The sequence below is a fragment of the Oryza glaberrima genome, chromosome 9, assembly GCF_000147395.1.
Source record: "Oryza glaberrima chromosome 9, OglaRS2, whole genome shotgun sequence".
Classification (NCBI taxonomy): Eukaryota; Viridiplantae; Streptophyta; class Magnoliopsida; order Poales; family Poaceae; genus Oryza; species Oryza glaberrima.
This window is the reverse complement of record NC_068334.1, coordinates 3,249,384-3,266,194: the sequence shown is the minus strand read 5'-3', so window position 1 is coordinate 3,266,194 and position 16,811 is coordinate 3,249,384. Positions and strand designations below refer to the sequence as shown.

General features: G+C 39.8%; 1 protein-coding gene and 1 pseudogene across 1 annotated transcript; one reads left to right on the top strand and one right to left on the bottom strand.

Moving 5' to 3' along the window:
- Positions 1–2,967: 2,967 nt before the first annotated feature.
- On the top strand, positions 2,968–11,795 carry LOC127784652 (disease resistance protein PIK6-NP-like; annotated as a pseudogene).
- Positions 11,796–12,542: 747 nt separating this feature from the next.
- On the bottom strand, positions 12,543–16,568 carry LOC127785253 (ferredoxin-thioredoxin reductase catalytic chain, chloroplastic). Its single transcript, XM_052312686.1, has 7 exons — positions 16,397–16,568; positions 15,911–16,017; positions 15,703–15,830; positions 13,567–13,616; positions 13,394–13,465; positions 12,918–12,978; positions 12,543–12,785 (listed from the first exon to the last, which is right to left on the bottom strand). The coding sequence occupies exons 2-7, from the start codon at positions 15,993–15,995 to the stop codon at positions 12,741–12,743; spliced, it is 441 nt and encodes a 146-aa protein (XP_052168646.1). The 5' UTR covers positions 15,996–16,017; positions 16,397–16,568; the 3' UTR covers positions 12,543–12,740.
- Positions 16,569–16,811: the final 243 nt, after the last annotated feature.

The window sequence follows — 16,811 nt, the reverse complement described above, 5'->3', positions numbered from 1 at the left end:
TATAGATAAGGAGTACCTGCACCAGGAACCTTACTTAGCCCTATATACGCATGTGGAGGAATACCCATACTGGGCTGTCACCACCAGCGGCCTATCTTTACAGTTCCGTGGCATATAGCATCACTTCATGATATTCAATAATCTAAGCACCACGCTTACATTACTAAATATTACTCTATATCTCTGCAGATGACATAAAGCAATCATACGAATGAACACTAAGCCAATACCACTACATATCTCCAGTAAGCTAGCCATATAACTAATACTAAGCAAGTATAAACCAAAGGTGGTACTCGAATAATGGTGCAAATAAAGTAAAGGACCAAAACTATATAAAGAAGAATATTTCATTATAGAATAAAGTCTTACAAGAGGGATATAAGCTACTAGAACCATATCCGAATTCTCCGGAAGACTTGAAGAACTCAAGAGCTATTCTATTTCTAACTCCACTAGCACTTGAACAAAATATAAACCACTAAGGAGATCTTCTTCTTTTTATTCCTTCTTGGTGTGTTGTGAATGAAGGAGAAGAGGAGTATTTATAGGGCGAGGTTGCTTGGAAGGATAGAGATGCTCCATGGAATCCAAAGGGCATATTTCTTCCCTTCTTGTCAAGTGTCCTAATGATGGTTGGAGCGCAGGAAATGGTAACAACCATCATTGGAGGTCGGTAATTACCAACCTGGAGAATTTCTGGGCCAACTGGGCTGGGCCTCGGTCGGCCGAGTTTCATTGGGTTTGTGTGCCCTTCCGTACATTTATTCGCCACTTGTTAACCTCTGGCTGATTGAACGGGTGTTTTCCACCATTTCTCCTCCATTTATATGGTGATCTCCTGTAAGCAAATATAATGCCAAGTATAAGTGGTCAGCTGCAAGCAAAGCAAGTGTATCTTCATCGAAATCACTAGCCGACGAATACTCGCCATCTTTTTTTACCACCAAAACATGCTTGCTAGGGCAGTCACATATGCTTGTTGCTTGTGAACACATATCTATAGGAACACATGTTATCTAAATAATTGATAAATGAGAGATTACCTGGTAAAACAAACCTTTGCTCTTCTCTGTTGAGTCCTTGGGAAATTTTATGAAAGAAAATGTGGTATAACTTTACATACTCCGAATCGATGCTATATTCCTACCAAAACTATATGTCGATCATATTGATAAACCTTATACATATGATGCTTGTTATTACTTTGAGTTTGGTCAAATTGTTGTGACCCTTGTTAGATTCTTTTCATACATTCATGATCAAGATCTCACACACACAAACACAGGATTTTGCTCACCCTCTACACCAAACCAGAGGTTAGTAAAAATATTTCTTCTACCAATTATGCTATACTTCTCACTGGAAGCCAGTATACATCATCCACCCATTAAATAAGGGTTAATTGGATCCATGCCATTATAACTTTCGCGGTTTTGAAATATGCCATTGATATTTGTCTATTTGAAACCATGCCATTATAATTTCACACCTATCTATTATATGCCATTGCTTACCCATTCAGCACATTTTCTAAACTTATAGGACCAAATTGTCCATGTCTTCTTCCTCATCCTCTTCCTCTCTATCCTGTTCATCTTCCATCTCCTTCTCTTGCTAAGGTCGAGGTGTGGGGAAGTGAGAAAGGGAGGAAGACGAGAGAACCTGACATGTGGGCCCATGGATGTTTTAAATAAAAGTTGGTTGACTGGACTGTCACGTGTATGCCACGTAGGACCAAAATTGCACTGGATTAAGTTAGGGAGGTAATTATTTCGGCATAAAAAGTTTAGGGTGTAAAATATCTGATTTTGTAGTTTTAGGGGATAAATCGGACCGACACAATAGTTCAGGGGTAATTCAGACTCTTTCCTAAAAATAAGTAACAATATGTTCACAAATTATTGTTATTAGAGATCATCATACCTTCAGGCACTCATTGCTTGCACACATAGCATGTATTTGTTTTGGGGGACCAAGTGGGAAGGATTAGACTTATCTATATTTTTAGTACGAGATGGTCGCATCCATATGGGATGGATGCATCCGTTTGGTATGAGGGATGTAATGGTCTTAAAAAATTTTTAAGAAATGGCCCACACATCATTGAGAAAGAAAAGTATGTGGGATTTGTCCGCCAGTTTTTGAGGGTACAAGGTTAAAGTGAATCTTAGAAAAGTATTCTTTTATAGGAACATCTCATCCCACTGTCTTAAACCAAACACCTTAAAAATAGGTTCAACCTAATCCAAATCCATCCAATCCCTTGAACACATATAGTGGATTCTCCGTGCACAAGTTAGGAACATCTACATCTATATAGGATACTTCATGAGATTTCCTCACATGGCACCTTTTCCACATGATCCAAAAGTCCTGCAGTACCTCTGCTGCCTGCTGGTGGGCAGTCAACATCAACATTGCTGAATTATGACTCGACTGCAGGTCATTTGCCAAGGCCATGGGTGGGTGAGAATGTAAACACACCATAAGAGTGGTTTGGAATATAGGAATGACTAGTATTTTAACACAATTTGTAACACTAGAACTATAATAAATAACTTATAAAACGAAGGGAGTACTGTTCGGCCGGCTTAAAATAATATATAAGAGTGTCATTTGCAATGCCATCGATCAAGGAGAGATTTTAGTGCTTTCCAGCCTGCCTAATCTACAGCTTTGAGATGTGGAAAAGCACAACCAGGAATCATGTTCCGAAGGCTGATTTGTGAGCATGATCACTCAGTGCTCAATCGTGAGATCAAATCAGATCAGAAGCATATAATGTCGATCGTCTGATCTGGGTGCTGCTTTGCACAACCAAGTCCAACCACCGAGCTAGCAAGCATGGGGCTGGTGACAGGGGCGATGGGGAACCTGCTCCCAAAGATGGGGAAGCATATAATGTCGATCGTCTGATGTGGGTGCTGCTTTGCACAACCAAGTCCAACCGCCGAGCTAGCAAGCATGGGGCTGGTAACAGGGGCGATGGGGAGCCTGCTCCCAAAGATGGTTCAGCTGCTCAAGGAGGAGTACAACCTGCAGATAGGCGTGAGGAAGAAGATCGAGTCTCTCTTGCGGGAGCTCGACAGTGTATACGCGGTCCTTCGAGTTGTTGGCGAGGTGCCACCAGAGCAGCTCGATGTGCTAGTCAAGCTCTGGGCGCGCGATCTCAGAGAGGCGTCCTATGAAATGGAGGACATCGTCGACATCTTTCTTGTACATGTTGAGTCCATGGAACCTGCCGGCCCACACATGCTCCGGCGCCTCAGAAAGAAGATTGGCAAATTGTTCAAGAAAGTCAAGGTTTGCCGCAAGATCGCTGGAGCCATCCAAGACATCGATAAGAAGCTCAAGGAGGTGGCTGCAAGGTGTGGACGGTATACGGTAGATGACATTGTCGTCGCAAAACCTGAGTACCAAGCAACCATCGATCCTCGACTCCTGAATCTATTCAAAAAGGCCACAGAGCTTGTTGGAATTGATGGGCCAATGGATGAGCTCATTGAGATGTTGGCCCTTGGGGATGATATTCATCCGTCTATGAACAAACCAAAGGTTATTTCTATCTTTGGATTTGGAGGTCTAGGGAAGACAACCCTTGCCAAAGCAGTCTACGACAAGTTTAAACCGGGGTTTGATTCTGGAGCTTTTGTGCCGATTGGTCAGCATCCTGACATGAAGAATGTCCTTAGGGATATTCTCATTGATCTTGACAAGCAAAGGTACATGCATTCGATTATGACGTTGCTGGATGAAAGGCAGCTCATGAATGAACTCCAGGAATTCATCCAGAAGAAGAGGTATGTCTTTCGTCTTGGCAGCTGTACCACATATATTTTTTGAAGTGCTTTAATTTACGGTGGACTCTATTAGTAGTATCACCAGTACAAATTAAACGATGTTAGCCGTTAATTTTTATATTCTACTACCAGTATTTGAGATGCAAGTATAAATAGATACAAACCGCTAGATTAGAAAGAAAAAAACTTTACATACCACCAATAGAGACCCCATAAATAGCATATACTTTTTATATACCACTTTATGCAGCTATGCGCACTTCGACCGGCGATTGTACCACATATATTGCTCTTAGTGTTAAAGCTAATATTAACCATTAATATGATATCAAATCCAAAATTCCGGTGGCAAAACCATTAGCAAAAATATCATGTAAACCATTTTATAGTGCTTCAGGTATAAGATGCCCTAGGGCGTCTTTGTAAAAGGAAAAAAAAAAACTAAAGCTGTTGATCAAAGTATTCTCAACCATTATACATATAAAACTCAACTCCTTGTTCTTCTCTGATTCAGTAGCTCACCTTTGCATGTGTTAAATTCAGAAATATACGCAAACCTTGTGAGAGTGTAGTCGGCAACGGAAGTCAAGTATGATATTGAGCTCCCCGCCTATACATTGGCAATTTCTTGAATGGTCCCATACATGATAGTGAGCAGTACTCCAGCTCTCCAAATCTATACTTAGGATATAGGACTAGCAAAAATTCAAATCACAAGTTTAAGTACTGCCAAGTGGTCTATTATTCTTATGATCCTGCCATCCCTTGTACGCTTTGTCTCCTCTTGAGTCCATGTAGAGTTGATTCCATCTCCAATAGTAGTAGTTAATTTTAATTCCTATAACCCCCAGGTGTGAAGTGACGCTAGGCCTAACACAACTCGTGGATAGGCCACACCAACAACCTTTTGCTTCCATCGTCGTTTTGTGGAAAAAGTTTGAACCGGAGTTATTAAACATTAGGAATCTCCCGGCGAAAAAAACATTAGGAATCAAATCAGTCCAACTCTCATATATACAACTGTTAGTGTGGTACTAAACTTGGGATGCTATATGGTTCCATTTGCAATATAAATCAGTAAATCACATTTGTATATTTGGTTGCCCTTAAAACTCTAGGCTGGACTATATGATCGAACCATCCAGGATGACTACTTTGGTCTTGCTGAGTGGATATAGTGGACTTGTTTGGTAGGTCGCATTGTTTGGATATGTATATAAAACAGTTGAGAACAGCAGCAGCAGCAGCAACAGCAACAATAATAATAATAGGCTATAAGCAATGTGGAGAAGATAGAAAAAAAAGAGGAGTGTTGCCTCTTGTGCAAGAGCTAGATTTACACGTGCTTGAAATGCATTAAATAGTATAAGTGAGAGAAAGAGACCTAAACAAAAAAAAATGAAGGCAGCCTTATAGCTAATGCTTCAATATGGCCATATAGGCATAGCTAGTAATTAGCTCTGTGATTAAACTTGGAGATGGTATTTGGTTAGTTGCATGGTCAGTAGGATCATTTGTCTGGCTGAGTTATCATGATGGTCCTTTCGCTTTATCATAGTTTTTCATCAATAATCACATTTAATCTTTTAGGATAAAGAGATAGCTTAATTTATTAATGACGGAAATACTGATTACTTTTCTAGTTATTAGATAAGTCCACAATTCTTACATAAGCACACAACCTCCACTCCACACAAGGCCTTACACTCATGGTCCATTGGGCAAAGAGTACTTGCTAACAACAGAAAGTCCTTTACAGTCTGTGATAATAATTCATAAAATATTTGTGGATGAAAGTGGGGAGCGAGATTTAGAGAGCCCACTGAAGTGCGCAGTGAAAATAGGGAGTCAGTTTGGAAAGGTAGCTCCCTATTCCCATTGGAGATACTCTAATCCTTGAATTTAACAACAAATGAAGCAAGGTGATTAAAAGCTACAGTGGTAAAACATGGTCATCTTTGATTGCAATTTAAGTTAACCCAGTGGTTATATATTGGTGCTATCAAACTAAAAGTGTGATCTTTCGGTGCTACGTAACTAGTTTTGCTAATTAAATATACCATATCTGTTTGATACATGTTTCTGATTCCTAGCACGACTGTTCTTCATCCTTCCATGTTATGTGTAAATATAAGAATAAACACTAATGCTTTTTTTTTTGCTGTTTGACAGTTTTTCATATTGATGTGCTTCTTTCTTTTGTATGTTCGTCAATTAATTTTAGTCACTAACTTGTTTTCACTGTCATGTGGGTATATATACAAGTGTTTTATCATTATTGATGACATATGGGATAAAAAATCATGGGAGTTAATCAGATGTGTTCTGCAAAATAGTAATTGCGGAAGTAGAGTAGTCGCAACTACTCGCATTTTTGAAGTTGCGGCGTATGTCAGTGACATTTACAAAATGAAGCCACTTTCACATGAAGACTCCAAAAAGTTATTGTATACGAGAATAGTTGGTGGTGAAGATAAGTGTTTGGATAGTGATCCATCAGTTGATGCATGTGAGAAAATTTTGAAGAAATGTTGCGGTGTTCCATTAGCTATCATTACAATGGCTAGTTTGTTAGCCAATAAACCAATGGAGGACTGGCCCGTAGTATACAAATCTATTGGTCTGGGGCATGAAGGCAATGACGATGTAGATAATACTAGAAAGATATTATCTTTGAGCTATTATGATCTACCTTTGCATCTGAAACCTTGCTTATTGTATCTAAGTATATTTCCAGAGGATTACTATATTGAGAAAAATATGTCAATATGGAAATGGATAACCGAGGGTTTCATACACGAAGAGAAAGCAGCTGGGATAGGGTTATTTGAACTCGGTGAGGGATACTTCAACGAGTTGATTAACAGAAGCTTGATCCTGCCAGCTGAGGCTGAAGACAAAGGGTACATAGATGGTTGCCATGTTCATGATATGGTGCTTGATCTAGTCCATTTGTTGTCAGCTGAAGAAAACTTTGTCACTGTATTGGATGGCAGCGAGGAACTGGTACTTCTATCGAGAAATTCCCGCAGACTAGCTCTACAGTGTAAGAGTTCTGAGCCAAACGTTGAATGTCCCCTGTTGGCTAATAAGGGTGTGGAGCAACTGAGGTCCTTTGTTGTGACTGAGTGCTGTGATATAAGCATGGCATCCACAGGCTCTCATGTTATACGTGTATTGGCTCTACAAAATTGCCTTATTCTGGACCATTGCAGTAAACACAGTCTGCATCATGTTTGGAGTTTACTTCACCTGAGGTACCTTGGACTACAGTACATTGATTCTATTGAGCTCCCTGAGGATGTAGGACATCTGAAGTTTCTACAAGTACTTGATCTATTGGGAACTCAAATAAAAGAGCTGCCAGAGTCAATGGGCCTGCTGACAAAGCTAGTGTGTCTACGTGCCAATAGGATTTACAAGGTATCAGCTGGTTTGATTGAGGAGCTGACCTCTCTTGAAGAGATATGGATAGAGGCTGAAAATGATGACAGAATACAGTTTATGAAGGCACTAGGCAAGCTGAGTAAACTAAGGGTGCTGCAGATTAGGCTTTCTACTTACGAACTAGATGAGAGGCCGAACAGAGATTTGCTGGATTGCCTACACAATCTGCACAGCATCCAGACTGTGGATATTTATGCCTCATCCGGACGTAATGTGGGAAGAAGGGCACGCTTCCCCTCAATGCCTTCGGCACCTGTGCTTGCAAACCTTGAAATTCTGCAGGTTTCCGATGTGGTTGAACTCATCATTTCTTCCAAACCTCTGTTATCTAGAATTGCAGGTGATGGCTTTGAAGGAACAGGACATGGAAACACTTGAAAGGTTACCAGAGCTCAACTACCTCAAACTGGATTCCAATTACACTACGACAATAAGCACGGGGGGGGGACATCTGGTGATGTTTACTTTCAGAAATTGAGAATTTTTAAGGCACCCCGTTCACTCGTGTGGTTTGATATACATAACATCATTTGCAACGAGAAGGCTATTATGCCAAGCCTCGAATCCCTTAAGTTCACTGTCCATGTACGGTTCCTAAAAGATGCCAACCTACTTTGTTTCGACAACCAACTTGGTTTCGGGAACCTTGGAAGAACATCGCTTCAAAGAGTTGAAGCTGACATCTATTGTGCTGGTGCTCATACCAAAGAGGTGGAGGAAGCGGAGGCGGCACTGGCGCAAGCTGCCGCCGTCCATCCCAACCATCCTACACTTAAAATAGTAAGAATATTTGAGGATAGGTTGCTCTCACCTTACAAAGAGGTATGTGCACACAAACTTCTCCTCCTCCACTAATCTAGCTAAGCTAGAACGAGCTTGTTTTAATCCAATCCAATGTGTTTTAATATGTTTGAGGACATTCTCACCCCAATTCTTTTAAGATCCACTCCTCCTCCACTAATCTAACTAGAACGGGCTTGTTTCTCTTGGCTTTAATAAGGGTCCAATGATAATAATAGCCACCTCAAACACCTATAACTCATGACGATGATGTGACACATGTTTCAAGCACTAAATATTCCAATTTTATACTTCATCAAGAAAACATAAACATCATTGCATGTCAGGGGTGGAGCTAGAGTATTGAGGGGGGTGCCCAGTAACCCGATCAAAAAAAATTTGTAGCTATACCTGACCTATTTTCACCATGTGTGTACCCCCCTCAATAAAAATTTAGACACCCTAGCTTAAACTTGATATAAAGCAAAGTAAATTAAATAAGTGGCACCCCCCTACATCTCGCTCTAACTCCGCCGCTTTGCATCAGGACGCACTAATGTTCGTAAGCTTAAACAAAGTGCTGCAACCATTGCAGTTGTTGGTTGCTAATAAGCTCCTCTTAATCTCATATAACTCTAGCCGGCCACGATAGGTAGTGAGGAATCATAGCTCTTCTGTTGTGGATAGAGATCACCGGCCACGATATGAATGAGTAAAGCATAATACAGTTGACACCTTTTACAATGATGTGTAAAATGCGTGGCATTAAGTGAAAAGTGGTAATAGCATTGCTTTATTGTGCAACTTTAGTCTATATAGATTATACATAGTTCAAAATGATATCTAATCTTTATTTAATGCCATTTCTAGTTCGAAGGCCTCATTATAGGTTTAACATTGGGGCCTTTAATTTGTAGATATAGTTTTATGTTAAGGCTTCTGTATCAAATTAAGCTAGTGTATTGTGTATGTTAACTTTTATTTGATAGCTAGTAGAAGATGTTGATAAGATTGAATGTAGCAATCACCTCTATATTAAAGAGTTAAATGGGTCGTTGGTATCACAACTTGCAAGACGTGTGCAATTTAGTCATTTATCTTATAAATTGCTCAAATTGATCACTCAATTTGTTTGGGAGTGCAAATCTAGTCAAAATAGCAGCCACTCATATTGTTTATGCCGAGTTGGACGCTGCGTTGGCAAACATGGCAATGAGTTAGCGAAAGCAATATATATTTTGTAGAAAAACCGTTCTACTCTTCATTCTCTTCGCTAATTTAGTTAGTATATTTAGATCGATTTGTTATGCTCATGTGCTATGCCACGATCTTAAGTTTGATGGCATGTCTAACCGAACGGTGCTGGATCTAGCGAGTCACAATCATCAACGCTTGCCACAACCGCAAGGGCTCTGTTTGTTGTCATCTTTGTTGCTTTCATAGTCTAGGAAGCTAACGTGGCATTCACCTTGACATAAATAATACACATGGCATATTTTTTTTATAGATTTGTATCCTAAATAAATTGAGTAATCAATTTGATCAATATATAAGATGACTGACTAAATTTCAGCTAGCTTACAAGTTGTGATACCTACGGCATATTTTACTCATTATTAAATCTACTGTTGATACTTACCAGTTCATTCGTTCGTAATTTCTCATTTCGCAGCCCGATAGAAACATCACTTATAAAACTGCTTTCAAAAATGTCAAAGCGCGGGTGGTGAAGGATGATGTTGGTTACTTTGACTTCCACTGGCTGCTGCATAATCCAAACATCAGAAAATTCGAGGTCTGCATCGACTGTGAGGATGCTACGCTTGAGGAAGTGGAGGAAGCAGAGGCAGCTGCGTGTTGTGCAGCCAATGACCATCCCAACAGACCCGCCCTTGAAATCATAAGACGTGATGAAGATAAGATGATGCTGTTTGACATACATCAAGAGGTATATCTCTTCTCTGCGAAGTCTGATAACAAAGCCATTCGGTGAATTTAAGCCTCTTCTTAGCGCAAGTTTAATAATATAGTCAACCACTAACGTCAAATCACTTGTAATCAATTTAAGTTTAATAGCATAGTCGACTACTAGCTTTAAATCATCTATATTCAATCTAATAGCCAATTTTGGAATCTGCGTTACCATTGACTATATGGATCTATAGCCCACTTCTTTTCCCTCTAGGCACTAGCCAGACGGTGACCCCCGGTCTAGAGTCTAGCCAGTCTATACGATACACCATACTTATACTACCGGCATATTTTTTTACATATATGTAAATACACTTAGCAAGTCAAAAGTTCTAGAGAATATTTGAGAGCAACAAAAGATGGTATTTAATGTTTACCTTATTTTGCAAGAATGAATCTTCAATTAGCTTCAAATTCAAACCTTGCACATCCTCAAACTCATCCTAACATTTTAAATTGTGTTCCCGAAACAAGAAAATGTCACATGTTACTAACTTTGTATTGCGGGTGGTGTGGTTGTGGCGGTTGTTGGTGGAATGGGGGAAAAATGAGATTTACTCCATCCAAACCCTAACCTAAACCATCTGAGCCTTGGCGGGCCAGAAAATTTGAGCTCCTACACGTCAAATGTTTTGGGTCCATCGCCTAGACCATGGTCTACACGTCATTTTTTCGGTCTAGACTCAGCTAGGCATGGTCTAATTACTTGGTCTAGACGATCTTCGACCGTTTTTGACTGTCTAGACAAGAAAATGGTCTAGAGCACAGTTTAGGCCCTAAACGAGACGAAAACCTGTAGTAATCTCGCGTCTAGACGTGGTCTAGACGGTCTAGACCATGGTCTAGGCTTTATTTGACCAATGGGAGAAAGAGAAAGATTGTTCCTACAGCTTTTGGTTGAGAAGAACCAGCTGAGAAATGCCCTGAAATCTAGCCTCCCACACGCGAATTCACCCCCATGTGGATCGATTATTAACCGTGCTTTGAGGTCTCTACCCGCTACATGAGAGCTCATCCTCAACAGGTCAATTCTTAACACGTGTTTTTATGAGAGACCAGTGACCGACTATTTTTAACCAAGCCTCAATTCACCTACATGAGGAGTCGAACCCAGAACCTAAAAGCACAACTTAAGCTTGAAATATCATACAACAGTTGAAGAAATTATGGTAATTTTTCGCTAAATTCAAGAAAAAATGAGCATTATGACCAAAAGAACCTCCTACATGTCCACCGGTAAGCCCGATATCAGAAATTCCGAACCAAAATTGTAAACCTTGTATACACATCGCATATAGGTATTTAAACATATATTGATGTTCAAGTTTTTATGTTTGACTTGAAACTTATCCCAAATGGCATGTTCTCATGATCGGGTGGAATAGTTTACGTACAAGATAACACACGTACGCAATTCTAGCTTTATTCTTCTTTTCATCTATATATTCATGGTATTTCTTCGTGTAAATCTTATATTGATTTTCTCATTCTCAGCCTGAAGTTGTTCATCGTGATGTCAATGTGCGCAAGACAAAGGATAAAGGCCGTGACTTTGGATTCTCTTGGCTGTATTGGAATCCATATATTCAGAAGTTCAGCGTCTCGATCAACTATGAGAATGCTAGTCTTGAAGAGGTGGAGGAGGCAGAGACAGCTGCAAGATATGCAGTCGACGTCCATCTTAACCGTCCAACACTAGAACTAAAGAGATACGGTGAAGAAAAGATGGCATTATCTGACCAAGATCAAACAGAGCAGAAGCCTTGTACCACTCTGCAATATCTACACGGTTAAGGACAGTCTATAGATTTTAACTGGATATTGGCAAGGGGTATTTAAATTAGAATGTTCAGATGGCCATTAACTTTTAATATAATGTTGAATCACTAGTTTTATTAAAAAAATAGAGTAAGTATGAAAAATATAAGTTAGACTTAAAGTTTTCTTAAATGATAAAACAAATCATAATAAAATAAATAATACTATATTATACCATCTATTAAAATATGGTGGAAGTAAAGGATGCGAGTCCCTAACAAACGAGATTCACACTCATAAGACAACACGTTAAAGCCTCGTCGGAAGTACAGACATTATACTTGAACCCAGGGTGCTTCTGCCACCACGCTTCGTCTAAGTACACTGAAATATTTTCATGGGCCAATTTACCATTCCGGGTGAAAATCGTCTCACTTGATATCTGGGGTGACACTTTTTAGTACATACCAAAACATACAAATTCTTAATTGGATGTGCATATTAATAAAATGCATTTCTTTTGTGTGCTAATTTATTATGTGTGTTTCTGGATTTTTCTTGTATGGCAGATTTGTGTTATGGCAACAAGCAACGTTGCATAACAATGATCACATGTTATATCTATTCATCCATTTAATTTGATTCCAACTTCATATTCAACAAACGAAGGGTCGGCAGAATAGAGCTCAGCAGATACGGATCAATTCTCGACTGGAGTCAATCGGAAAATATCATACCTTTGATTCAAAGGATGAACAAACATGATGCTTTGTATCAAGTGCGTAGTTAATAGGCTGTTGTATTAGTGGGAGCGTGTTTTCCCATGTTCAAAAGCAAGAACATGAAAGCTAAGGAACGACAAATTGTTGTTTACTACACATCTTATCATGACCGATTTCATCGGTAGAATGTCATCTTACAGAGACTACATATACAAACTCTGGTGTCAAGCAGAATAATGGAAGAAAAGGTGCACTGAGGTTATATCTTTGATGTTGCGTCTTTGATCTCCTCCAAGGTTATAGCCTGCAATATGCATAGAGTATATATAAGGAAAAATAAAATTACTTTGAGGAATTTGTAGAAATGACGTTCATGCAATGACAACGGAGAGCTAGATGGTATCTGTGAAGAAAACATTGTGAAAAAGGAGCATGCCTGGTCTTGTCCAGCAAAGTCATTGTCGGGGGTAAGAAAAAGCATGCAATGGCATTCCTTCCTGCAAAAGTTGATCAACCAATTGAAAACAGATGGGTCCAACAGCTCATCATATTCATTATTTCATTTTATATCTATGTCCATTATAACAAAAAAATAAGGGCCAGAAGAGACTATGTTCCTAAGTCATCGGTATATATGTAGGACACATGGTTTCAAAAGTCATGATGATATTACTGAGGAACGTCTTTATCAAAACATCTATGCTTCTCACTTTGGGCAATCAGCAATAATCTACAGCAGATTCGTTTGTGCTCTCTTAGAAATGCATATGCCTCCACAAATACTATGAAATCGGAACAAAGAAACAGTGAAACCTCACCATGTTCCGCGCCTATAACTAAACCACAAATAGCATCACAACATTATTTATGCACTATCATAGTTGTTAAAACAAGAGTTATAAAGAACTGGACCTCTCACGCATGGGAACACAAGGGCAGTTCCAAAATCCTTGTGCTACCTCAGCAGCTTTGTCATCATAATGCCTGATTTAAATTTACACCGTGAAAAGCAGGAACAGTAAGTAACTGTCGTAATCAACCCGAAGAAGAATTAGAGAGTGGACACAGCACGTAAGATAAATTACCTACAAGGGCATAGAGGAGCTCCAAGTTGATCCTTGTGATCAGCAAGTCCCTGCAAAAATATTTTTAGTTGCTATTCAGAATCAAGAAGACACAGAAGGCAATCCTTAATTTTATACTTTTTACCAAGAAAGGGCTGGAACAATGACAACAGTCCACAGTTTATATTAAAATAAAAACAAGATGACTTCTCTCCTGTGATTAAACCAGAGTAGAGGAGCTGATTGTCAAGCTGATGGAGTTTTATCAGTTGGTATCAAGGAATGGCCCCAGTGGTTCCAAGAGTTAGTTAAAGGGATTGTGAATAGTGGTAGATTGTGATTCCCTTTTATTATCATTTGTGCTCATTTACCATGTCCTTTATACATTGGCTTGCTGGTTTACAACATTGATGGATCATTTGTTCCCCTCAATTGACACTATGGCCACAATGCAAGAGCTTAATCATGCCCTCTAAGCATTCACCAGTTTACTAACCCCTTGGAGTGTCACTGACAAGAAAATCCTACATAACACTCATAACTTTTTTGACCTTCTCGCCCATACCCAAACACCGTCTGATGATCGGCTGTGTCTTTGACCAAGTTACAGGTATGATTTCCATGGTCAACACACAACTACTTAGTCTTGTTAGTGACTCAGTGTCCGCAATGTACCAAATCAGTCACTGCAATGAAAGCGAAAAGAAATTATGTACCAACGGATAACAACAGTTCAAGAATATCAAGGTCTCAGTCCACAGAGTAGGAACACAAGGCAATAAATCAATGTAATATTGTTTTCTCGATGCTAGCTGTATGAGATTAGAAGAAAAGCTCTAATGTGAGAACAAATTTCCTTTTTGTTTAACCTTGATACATCTTAGCAAAATATGACTTAAATACTCCATTGAGATTGTAGGCAAATCAAAAGTAACAGGTACATGAGGACTCCTAGTCTAGACAAAAACTACATGGTCATAAAACTCATTCTAGTAATACTCATAGGATCCCACCAGAACAGATCCCAGGTATGACCTTAATCATCCAATAGCCCAAATACTATGCAGAAAAGTTAAAACATGATTTTTGAGTTACATATGATCCTACAATACGAACTGTCAACTCAAAAGGCATAAAGAGATCCACTATGCAACCAACAAAAAGATTATCCATGATTTAAAATGCATGTATACCCACCTCCAACAACTCAACCAACCATATCATCTATTCGTATATAGACCTTGTATCATAGCAATCGCCTTGATCTGTTTTCTACTCACGGATTTGTCACCATCTGAGGTAATTATTCCTCGCTGCTTGAGATCCACGATTTCGGACTATCAATTGGAGTACTCTTTTCTTACTCATGTTTGGGCAATTGTTGATTTCTTCTCCTTTGGCAGTTATCAGAGGAAATACCATTTGCTATTATTTATGTCTCTATTCTAGCAATGTAATTTAACAGGGAGATGCTGTCAAACTTTACCTGGGAATGGTAAACTATTTTGAGATTTGGGCACTTAGACAATGCAGTAATATGATTGATTATCTAGAGGATGGGGCTCAAATATATGCCTTTTATTATGTTGGACTTGGGTTTTCTATTTTTTTTCATGAAGAGATTGCTGTGAATACACTCTTCATATACATTTTAGTTCAGTAATCAGCATTCAGCTGGCATGCTTCACTGTTTCTGCTCTAGTTGTTTCATATCCCAAACAGCACTGGGAAAGAAATACATGTTGCATTCAAAGTTCCTTTTGTGCTCTGAAAATCTCAGGCAGTACGCAGCACTCACCTTCTACATCAATGCAACCTAGGATACTTAAAACTGTGTGTTAACTTAGCGTGTTGAACCAATGAGGTGTATGGAAGGCCTTGCTAACCAATGGAAAATCAGGGGCATACTGGCAGGTTCTCTTCTACCTAAGATTGAAGCCTACTGCATCAACATTCAACAGCAGCAATAGGGCGTAATAATCTTCTTATCAAGCTGCAGGTACAGAACACATGAAATAGCAGCATAGAAGAATTTGTTTGTGGCTAAGATGATTTTTGCTAGTATTTGATTTGTATGTGCACGCAGTGAGATTTTTTTAAAAGTAAAGTTTAACGAGGATTCAAGAGAGAAGTAGAAAATAGATTTGGTTCCATTACCTTGATAACAACGGCGGTGACGGACTTCTCGGAACAGAAGAAGGTGTTGGAGCGGCGGGCGTACTGCTCAGAGAATTTGCGCATAATCTCGAGCGACTTATCAGATGCATCCGCTCCGGCAGCTCCAGCTGTGTACCCCCAAATTAAGCAAAAGAAATCAGAAATCGATCAGATTACAGAGTACTGCATAGATTGAGTAGACGGATACCTTGAACTCGAACTGTGCATTTGCGTCCTCTGAGCATGGGTGAAGGGCAAAAGGGGCTGGCGGTGGTGGAGGCCATCGACATCATTGCTGGACAGCAGCCCACCGATCTGCGAGATGACAAAGGTGTATGTTGTAAAAAACTAATGTTGCTCATTGATCACTCTTAAGAAACATCTTGTAGTTGCAAAAATTATGTGGGTTATACATACCCTTTCTAATACTACTGGGTTGCGATGTAATTATACTAATGGTATGTTTAGATGTAATGATCCTCAACACCTCTTCAAAAGGGAACCTAAATTAAAAACTTGGGGAGGCGCAGCGCTGACGATGACCAACACGATAACATCACCTCACCTCCCAACACGATAGCAACTAGCAAGCAGGTACGATGGAGCGCCATCCCTAACTAAATCAAACCCCCCGACAGAAATAGATCGAGAAAAAAACATAGGGAGGAAGAGGAGAGCACATGTGCATACATACCCTGCTTCTCGGATTGGGAGGGGCTGAGAGGGAGTGAGGAGAACTCCTCGTCGGCACGCGCGCGCGGCGGACGAGGGGGGCGGGCGGTGGCGGCGGCACGCGCGGGAGGGAGGGAGCGAGAGAGAGAGAGAGGAGGATGGGGAATGAAAGGAGGGGCGTGGAGAGGAGAGGAGAGCCGGTAAACTGGGAGTGGTGGAGAACTGGAGACGTGGTGGAGTGTTTGCCTTTTTCGCGAGAACGACCTCGTTCTCTCACGTTTTTAGATCATAGTCTTGCGAAACTTGATTTGTCCTTATATTTTCGGAAAGTATAGGGGTGTTTTGAATAAACTTCTCTGATGATGAAGGGTTCTTTTTTATTTTTGCAAAAGTTGAACATCTTTAGGATTGGGCCTGGTTTAGGGCCTGTTCACTTT

Coding starts and splice junctions, on each gene's coding strand:
- LOC127785253 (XM_052312686.1), bottom strand. CDS start 15,995: ATGATGTCGATGGCCTCCACCACCGCCAGCCCCTTTTGCCCTTCACCC. Junction 15,831..15,910: donor ATGCACAGTTCGAGTTCAAG/GTATCCGTCTAC, acceptor GGGGGTACACAG/CTGGAGCTGCCGGAGCGGAT. Junction 13,466..13,566: donor GCTCCTCTATGCCCTTGTAG/GTAATTTATCTT, acceptor AATTTAAATCAG/GCATTATGATGACAAAGCTG.